Source organism: Cupressus sempervirens, chromosome 9, assembly GCF_028749045.1.
Source record: "Cupressus sempervirens isolate cs-2001-9-10 chromosome 9, ASM2874904v1, whole genome shotgun sequence".
Classification (NCBI taxonomy): Eukaryota; Viridiplantae; Streptophyta; class Pinopsida; order Cupressales; family Cupressaceae; genus Cupressus; species Cupressus sempervirens.
Genome location: NC_143126.1, coordinates 486,322,665 through 486,332,745, shown reverse-complemented (window position 1 = coordinate 486,332,745; position 10,081 = coordinate 486,322,665). Strand labels below are relative to the sequence as shown.

Genomic DNA, 10,081 nt, shown 5'->3' with positions numbered 1-10,081 from the left:
CGGCATCCATAAATATTGTAATAACATTAAAAGCAACATCAAATATCACTAAAGATGTAAAAAGTGATATAGACGAGTTTGACATCACAAACATAAATGGTAGTAGACAGGTGGGTCTTACAATAACAACAAATTGCTCAACATAGTTGCATAACAGTAGTCTTTTATTTGATTTTGCAACTAACAAAAAGTATAACATTGATTTACAACAATAAAAAAAAAGGCAAAATCTATCCAGAGAAAATAAAATCAGCATTGAAAAAAATGCAGGCTTTAAAATTTAAACGACGATGGCTGTCAAACATTATAGCGCTTTGCAAAAATGCAAAGCTCATTCCTAAATAATGTTTCCAATCTGAAAGACAAATCTCAATTGAAATACATCAGCATAGAGATGTATAAATAACTTATGTGGTCAAGACTGTGTTTCATCAAGACAATTTAATAAGATCATAAGTTCTGATGACATAACAGAATGTAAATGGAAACTATCTGTGCCTTGGTGCCCCCACGGTCACATCACGTCTTCTGTTTCCATTAGCATCTTGTTGACCTCTCCTCATCATGCTCGCAAATTCATCATAGTTAATTCGTCCATCCTAACATTTACACAAACGGAAAATAGCATAAGTTTAACCTTTATCATAAGAAATTTTAAAATACAGAATTTGAAGTTTTAAGATACAGACTTTTCCCAGATAGTAGAATATACTTACATGGTCTGTGTCTACCTCGGCAATTATATCCCTAATGGTTTCTTCATCGCCTAATCCATAGTTTTTCAGGGCTTGCTCCAATTCTTCCTTTGTAATGTACCTGTAGAAACCCCAAAATGGTTTTGGAAATCAAATTTTCATAGGTGAAATCAAATTCCTGAAAATAATGACTCAGCCATGGCTTCTAACAAAACTTACCCACTGTTATCTTTGTCAAAATATTGAAAGGCAGCATATATATGGTCTTCCTTGTCCATTCTGTTCATGTGCACTGTGGCTGTGATAAATTCAAGGTAATCAATCGTTCCATTCCCATCTACATCTGCCTGAAATAATAAACATAAAACCATATGAAAAGAGTCAATAAAAAAGTGCCATACGTCAAAATAACTAGAATGATGTGGTGATGTAACTTAAAAACACCCAACATGGATCTGATTAATAGGAAATATACTTCATTATCTTACAGCATCCATCAATTGCCTGACTTCTGGGTCAGAGATTTTAGACCCCAATCTTGCAAGACCAGTCTTTAACTCTTCGTATGTGACTGTACCACTGTTATCAGTGTCCATGGTTTTGAACATCTCCTTCAAACCCATTATTTCCTCTTCTGATAGACTCTCAGCAATCACCTGGGTTTAGAACGAAACATTTAGAAGTATACACAAAAATACTTGGATATGCCTGATTCAAGACTATGAAAGAATACCTTCAGAGCAACTTTCTTCAGCTTGTTCATTGCCCTGAATTGCTTCATCCTAACCAATACAGCAGTGTCAAGTGGTTTGTCAGGGGCTTCCCCATCTTCCCTCATCCATGAATGGTCTACGTCATGTAAAATAATTGATTAGAATTTGAAAAGTAATCAAATTCAGTTAAAAAATCAATTTATATTAGATTCTTATAAAAAAGGGGTATTTCTAGCATCAATCTGCACAATCATTTACAATGAAGAGAAAGGACATACTCAAAACATCAATAGCTTTAAAACGCTCCTTTGGGTCCTGTCTCAGCATATTTTTGACAAGGTCTTTTGCACCGCTAGATATAGATGGCCATGGATCACTTGTATAATCAATATGTCCACGCAATATCGCATCAAAAATGCCCTGTTCCGACTCTGTCCAGGACAAAGTTGAATGTTGGAGTGGCATTACATGGGCAGCGGGAATCACAAACATTACTGTTTACTGCAAGCATCTACTTTAAAAGACAAAGTCCAGTCTAAAATATATTTCAATAATAACCTGCCCAAAATGGAGGGACACCAGCCAGAAGAATGTACAGTATTACTCCAGCACTCCATATGTCTATCTCTGGTCCATAGCCTCGCCGCAAGACTTCAGGAGCCACATAATATGCACTTCCCACAATATCTCTGAATATATCACCTGTGTCAAACAGATTAGAGCATTCAGTATTTGCGATTTGGCAGTTAAAAGCTTGTAGTAGAAAAGAAAACACAAGACCTTATGCAGCTATTCCCAGAGGGCACCTGAAAGCAGCTTCTGGTCTTCAAGGAGGCAGAATCAAAACTATGTTTTTACCCTTCCCATTTTTTCCATGCTTCGCCAAATTTAAGAATCATGAATACTATATACTCTCCAAAACCTTAGCATTTGCACAATAGTTTTTAATGACAATAAAGTGCAGTTGAGTAGACGTGTGTTGTACTTCACAAAGGATTTAAAATGCAATTAATCCATTTAAACACGCTTATGTACTTGTCTAGGGAAACAGACATCTCAGGTTTAATACACTTATCAGACTAAAATCATTGAATCTTTTCCCTGAAAATTAAAAATACATGAATATAAAGCATTAAACATTGAAAGGTATGGGAACACCAATAAAAAGCTGGAGTCTGACTTCAGCAGATTAGAGTATATTGCTAAATTTCAATGGTGAAGCTAGGATGCAGAGAAGTGGAAGGGCCACCAGGGTGGGAGCTATTGGCCTTCTGTGGAAAAGTAGTTTGTATTTAAAATACAATTGAACCAGACACTTCATTCTTGTCCTTCCAACTGCTATGAAGATTTCCTTTAATGATTAGATAGTCAATGACAACTCCAAAGTGATTGTTGGTACCATGTTTTCATATTATGTAATGTCTCTTCTTTTTGCTAGCATCAGAGTTTGAGGATTTAGCCTATGATTGTGATCCTCGTAGACTAATTATCGTGGATAGAGGGTCTTTTGGGGCAGAGGCTCGGTTATGGGAGGGTCTCGTCTTCTTCACAATTCACTATGTTCCGGTTTGGTTTTCATTTGACTCAGATTGGACTTTGTTCGGCCTCAAGATCATGCACCTATTTATGTGATGGTTGAGAGGGACCCTTTCTATTTTAGGAAAGTGCATTCAGTCACATGGGAAATAATAGGTGTGATGCCTGTTTCAGACAGCATATTTAAAGTCTAAGTAATTTGGGAGTTATTATTATTTTAGTGGGCAAATTATTATGAAATCATTAAATGGCTTATTATAAAGTTATAATTTCACTTAAGTTGAGGGTTGAGTCATCATTAGAAGGGGAGAGAGTTATTTAACTAATTCATGGAAGCCTATGCCAAGAAATTAATTAAAGTTTTGGAGTAAATGATCATCATTTTATATTATTATAAATTCAAATATGCAACCAAAAGCAAAGTTTGCATTTAAGTGAAAATTGTATTTAAGAAGCTACTGACATTTGGTGTGTTGAAGAAGAATTTGCCTTTAATTGTTATAAAAGCAAGCCTCTAGCTTTGATTCATTCATCTCTTGTCATTTGGCTTTTTACGACTTTGTGAATTTCACAAGGGTTTCAATGTTGGCAAAAGAAGTGGACTGATTCCTCCATTTTGTGTTACTTTGAGCTGCTGAAATACACAGTGAATTGTGGCTCGAGTTCTGAGAATTATTTCTGCATTTGGGGTTTAACAATTTGGTGCTGAGGTATACCAAATTGATCTTAAATTTTCTGCAAATTAATCCAGGGTTTGGAGATATACGTTGTGTTAAAAGTTGTTTCTTATTACTGTCAATTATTGAGAGAAGGGACGGCTATCACCGTGGATTATAGTTCTGTAATTCCAATCAGCATTTGATGTCTTTAATGGCAATTTAGAAGGGTGGCGTGCAAGTTCACATTGGCAATGTTGAGTTTCTTCAAGCTGCAATCTCTATAATGAAGCAGTGTCTCATGATACAAGGCTGCAAACAGTATTCCTATGGCAGTGTGGGTATTCATAATTTACATTTGTGGAACAAGGTTAAAATTCATCTTCATCCGCCATTAACAAGGATCCATGTTGAACATCTTCATTTGTCAGGTTCTCTATTAAGTTAGATTGCATGCCAATTGTTTGTAAAAATGTCTATTGGCTGTAGATGCACATTTAACATGTAAAAATCATATTTATGCATTCAAAATTCAAATGGATAAAAAGGATTGCATTTGTGTTCCAATTGTTTACCTGGATTTCGTAGTAATCATTTGCAAGCATTTAAGCTTCGTTTAAAATCATTTCAAGCAAGCAAATACAATCTGAATATAAAAGACAATGAAAATACGGGTTTCATGCAAAGTGTTTGACAAAATCTAAAAAGGTGAAGCAATTTGGTGTTTCTCCAGCTAGAACCAACGGGGGTTCTTATTTATGATAAGCTAAAAACTAAACACAGCTAGTAAGAGACAATTAAGGCAGGGGATACTGGACTTTTGTGGCTAAGTAGGAGTTCCTATTTAAAATAGAATTGAATTAGTTGCTTTAATTCATGTCCTTATGACTGTCACAGAGTTGCCCTTTTCTTATTAGAAAGTCAATATCAGCTCCAAAGTGATCGTCGGTACCATGCAGGGCTCTTTTCATGGTCCAATAAAAAAAATCAACATGGCTAGCAGGGGTAATAATATGGGCCTCCATGCATCTCCAAAGGACCTGGTGAATCCTCATGATGATCAACATTATTCCTACAAGGCACTCCCTCCTCCAACAATGATATGTATTTTTTGAGATCCAATGGCATTTTGCTCACCACAGTCAATGTCTTGTTTGCTGATTGAATATGGTCATAATTTTTCTGCTGTTCATTTTTAATTATTAGTTTTAACATTATTGTAGATGTAAGAAAATTCTTTAAGTTTAGGGTTCATAACAATTTGGAGATGCCGAGCCAACTATATGGATATAACTTTGTTTAATACTGAGATTATCTGGTCAGCAGGTTAATGACCCAACCTCAGTAAAGCATATGAGATGCAATTCAGGATTTTAAGGAGGATCAAGTGAAAGCAGAAATGGCAGGTAACTAACGTATGATAGTGAGATCCAAAAATAAATAAAAACTGAAGCATTTAGAAAGGATCTCAATAATTCCTGAAAGGAGGATTATTTAAGTTTCTGGCTATAGTTCAAAAACTCAGCAGGACTAAAAGTGGTAAAATACAAAATAAAAGCTCTGCTATTTGAAAATGAAGCAACTATGCGCAACTAAGGTGCAAAACAATCCGAATCACAAAAAAGCAGCACAAGCAAATAACAATCAGGAAAGCTCTGGCAAAAAGAATAAAGAGCCCACTTCCCTCATTTGTGACTGCAACAAACAACATTTTGCTAGGACAAAAAAAAAAAAAAAAAACTTTGGGAACAATGGAATATGGACATGGAAAAGGATGCAAGAAGAACAAAGAACACGAGACAACAGGAAAGGCCAACAAAACACGAGAGACCTTTTGTGAAGTTTATGTTTTTTTCAATTATGGACAAAGAGTCAGAAACCCTGACCAAACAGCCTTAATTGGAAAACAGTATGCAGAAATGCAACAACAAATGAGCTAAGATCATGAATAATGAAAAATTGGGATTTGGCAATCAACCTATGTTTTATGTCACAGAACTTTTGTATTGTGGAATTTAACTCAGAAGATAATAAGAACAAAATACTTAATTCACTCCTATAGCGGTTCAAAAACAACCCACTTTATATGCAGAAATGGGAAAATAATTGTAATCCCACAACTAAATCTCTATCAGAATGAGAAATCTGGATTAGACTCTACAATCTTCCACTTAAATATTGGAAAGGGGATTGTCTCAAGCTCATCAGGGGCAAGATGGGACAGGTTGTCAAACTAGATATGGGAAAATATGACTCCGCACTATTTGTACGAATTCAATTGATACATTAAGTCCATCCCCAATTTCATTTGCATCACATACTTCTTAAAGTGAGTTTTGTTCCACTACAACATGCGGAATCAAACACTTAATGTTGCAAATTGAGACACTAAATATCCAATCCTCTCTTGAATAAAGACACTTATTAAGCTAAGACAGAATAAAATATCATAAAGTGAGTTCAAGGGTCCTTCTATTGAGGATACTCACTCAGTTGAGATGATGTGATTTGTTGGTTATCACAAAAGGACTTACGCTGTTCATTCAAGGCTTTGTCAACTTGATTCTAAAGATTTGGCTTCACAATGTGCAATGAAAAATATATTTTTGATTTTCCATCTTTTATCAAACTAAGTTACTTAAAGAAAATTCTAACTTAACAGCATGAAATGAAATTTATTCTATGTGAGGATATAAATCACCACACAATAATTCCAACTCGATCACAATAATTCACTATGTAAGACACAACAATGAATAGTAGAGAAAATTTGGCATTATTTTGGTAACAATTCTCCAACATAACTCCTTTACAAATGAGGAGAGTAAGTCTTATATGGGTCCTCAGTTACAACTTACAATGAACAGCAACCAAGACTAAACAGAATCAATGTGATGTAGAAGCATCCTTGGTTCACTGGCAATCTTACATCACCCAAAAATATTTCCTTTCTGTTTATCTATTTCATTGTTCACTGGGACAGTTTCTTGTTGTTTTAGCTTGCGATCAATCCAATTGGCTGGTTTCCTTATGAGATCCATATGGCGTGATCTAGGCATCTTGGACTTCCTATGTCTAGATCTGCATCATGATCCGAAGTTTCTAGGTCAAGATATTTTAAGATTGATATGGTCCTATTCTGGCTCTCCTATTTTAACGGCTAGATTGGAGAGATTCGGCTTGCAATGGAGGTTTATGACTTCTGATGCACCTTGGTGCATTGCTCTATCTCGTAACATGTTCTATTGGCCCTCTTGAATGTTTGCAAGGCACGGTGCATTCATATGGAGGTTATTCTTATGATTTGGGTCCTAACCTATATGTCTGTAATACATTTCCTTTGTCTTGGAGATTGTTGATTGGAAAAGTCAACTTGTGGCTAGCAATCTTGTATATAAGTAGGGTGAGGGTTCTAGTTTCGCTGGGCAAGCGCAAGGCTAGTGGTGTTAGGAACTTAGGAATGCAAGGTAGAGCCTAGAAGTGCAAGGCTGTAGCACAAACTGTGTGGCAAAAGTGATCTATTACCATTAGGAAAGATGGCTGCGATTTGGGGACTGCTTGTATAGAATAAATTTTGGAGCTGCAATTGATGATTAGATAATGATAAGCATGATGAGTTTGATCACATCTGCATAATGATGTAATGGAGTTTCTCTTGGCAGGCCAACTTGATGATAATTCAGTGATATTCTTCCATATTGTATGCTTTGTTTCTAAATTTGTTGTGTATTTCCGTTGTTATTTACTCTTGTTGCAAGGTAAGACATCTCCCTTACTGATTCTCTATTCTTGGACTGCATCATTTGGCACCAGAGCTGGTTTGGGTTATTGGTTATGGATTGTGCAAGCACTTAGATACCTATTCTCTCTAGAAACCCCTGGATGCTGGTGTGGGTGCGGATGCATTCTGGCTCTCAGATGGCTTTGGATTCCACCCGGATGCACCTAGGAAGCGTCGCCCAAGCCTGTGGATGCTTGTGGAGGCACTTTACGGGGCATCCTATTGATCCATGGATTCCAAGGCTTTGCCAATGAGGGCTTTGCCTTATAAGTTGAGGTTACGCATGTAAAGAGTTTTATTTCCAGCCAAGACAGATGGCATGCAACAAATTCTTCTCTTGGGAATAGAGATACTTTTCTAAGGATGTATATGTGATGGTTGCACAAAATTCAACTATTTGTAATGGCTATATGTGTTTTTGTACATCTTATTTTATCTTTTCTATTTCTTGGCAACAATCTTTGACAATGTTGTGGAGTTCTCGAGTTGTTGATTTAAATATTTCTATTGTCTAGTCAAAAGCAAGTCCTGAGGCTGGATCGAGAAAGTCAGAAGTAGATTGTATACCTGGGCAGTCAAGTTTACCCAAATGAACTGTGTTATCATTGTTTGGAGATGCACGAAGGCATTCAATCATCTAATAAAAATTAGATTTTTCATCTGATTTATGCATGTCAAGTGTTGTTTTCACTTTTCAAATGTTATTTTTCATTCTTTTGAGCTGTCCTATCCATTCTAAGGTGAGCAATCGTCTTTTGTTGCTAACCCATTATTTGTGAAAAGATGTGGCTAAAGTCTTTGTCCTTTATATGTATTAATGCCCAAGCTTGTTGGACTTTTAAGGCCTAGCTTAGGAAGCTGAGGTACTTACACTTTTTTATTCCAAGCCCACTATCGAATAATTTATTTTTGTATATTTCTTGCATTTCTCTACATATATATATATATATATATATATATATGCATTCAAAGTCAAAAAAATCGTGCTCTGCACATCTAATTCTCGCAATCGCATCAGCATCAACAACTTAGTACAAGCACTTGGAATCATGTGGCTTGACTTGCATGTCTTGTTGTGGAGTGGCAGAAGAGAAGATTTTGACTTGCATCAACCAAACGGCTTGGGCTTTTGGAAGATCAAGGTCACACTTGTGAACCTGGTTGTAGGGTGACAAAAGATCGGATATAACCTACAATTATAGTGGTTGCACAAGGAGGATTGGATAGTTGGGAAAGTTGATGAATTTTCTAATTACCCAACACACCTAATAGTCAGGGGCATATTATTGGTGTTGGTACATTGTTGGATTGGACTTGGACAATCAACACTCATGATTAAATCGTCGAACCTGAAGAATTGAAGATTAGCATCTTGGTAAACATGTCACCTAGAAGAATAAATCCCAGAAGACTAGACCAGATAATGGAGGATTTCAGAAATCGGATAAGGACTAAGATCCAAGCTACTTTGGCTAGGGCTAGAAGAATCCCTGAGACAGAAGATGAATTTGAGGAAGGTGTTGAAGATCTTGAGACAGCAACAGATGTGGATATTCCTGCCAAAGAGTAAAGATTATTGAGAGCCATGGTATAGATGGGTAAGAGTCATAGAATAGATGTTGCATATTTTTTTGGTTCTTTACATCCGGAGGAATTGATAAATTGGATTAATGAACTAGAGGACTTCTTTGAGCTTGAAGATTTTAAGGATCCACAAAGAGTCAGGTTCGCATAGACTAATTTGAACGGTCATGTTGCTCTATGGTTGAAGAAATTGCAGACAGATAGAGAAGATAATAGTGAATAGAAGATAACTAGATGGAGGGTTATCATTTCTAGACTTAAGGCTAAGTTCACACTAAAGGATTATGAACTTGACTTGTTTAAGAACTTACAAACTCTGAAGCCAAAAGATTTGTTAGTTAGAGAATACACTGAGGAGTTCTATAGGATGACAATTAGATCTAAACAGCGAGTTATCAAAGGAGAAGGTGGCTAGATACATTACTGGTATGAGGCTTAACATTTAGGATAAGTTAAGTATGTCGAGGATAGGTTCAATTGAAGATGCTTATCAGTATGCCCTGAAAGCAGAAGATAAGTTGAAGAGAAAGCAAGTTAGCCCTAGGGTTAGAGACAAACCGATGGATAAAGGTAACGACAAACTGGTAATTGAAGAAGAATGCAATCAAAAGACTTATGGAAAGAGTAGAGGTAACTATGGAGATTTCAAAGGCACTTGTTTCAAATGTGGGAATGTTAGTCATAGGGCTTTCCAATGTTCGGTTGGCTCTAGTAAAGGAAAACAGAACCCAGTGGTACATGACGAACAAGTTGAGAAGGATGAATTGGTGAAAAAGAAATTGAACCTAAGATGTTCAGAAGAGTTTGATGAGTAAGAAAGAAGGAACCAGAGCCTTGGCAAAGGAAGCAGTTGCTCCGAGTTGTTTGCAAGACTAGTGGCAAATATTGTAAACTGATAATAGAAAGTAGAAGTACAGACAACCTCAGAAACAAAGAAAGAATTTCTTTTGGTCATCCCTGGTTGACAGATTTAACAGGAAACTGGCTGGTTGGAAGGGGACTGTGCTTAGTCAGACTGACAAATTACAGCTCTTCAAGGAAACTCTGAAAAACTTACCTATCTATGCTCTAAGTCTTTTCAAAATCCCTTCGAAGTTGGCTGAGGCTATACAGAGA

The 10,081-nt window shown here is 36.4% G+C and overlaps 1 protein-coding gene across 1 annotated transcript in view; it reads right to left on the bottom strand.

Annotated features, from left to right (window-relative positions):
• Window positions 1-255: 255 nt before the first annotated feature.
• Window positions 256-10,081, bottom strand: part of LOC149539451 (calcium-dependent protein kinase 1-like) — a 64,934-nt gene continuing 55,108 nt past the window's right edge. Inside the window, exons 2-8 of the mRNA XM_089800701.1 lie at window positions 1,967-2,110; window positions 1,687-1,839; window positions 1,429-1,544; window positions 1,184-1,351; window positions 915-1,042; window positions 717-816; window positions 256-599 (exon numbers count right to left, since the gene is read on the bottom strand). Coding sequence (XP_089656827.1) covers window positions 489-599; window positions 717-816; window positions 915-1,042; window positions 1,184-1,351; window positions 1,429-1,544; window positions 1,687-1,839; window positions 1,967-2,110 — 920 coding nt within the window. The 3' untranslated portion in view covers window positions 256-488. The remainder of the gene's footprint in view (window positions 600-716; window positions 817-914; window positions 1,043-1,183; window positions 1,352-1,428; window positions 1,545-1,686; window positions 1,840-1,966; window positions 2,111-10,081) is intronic.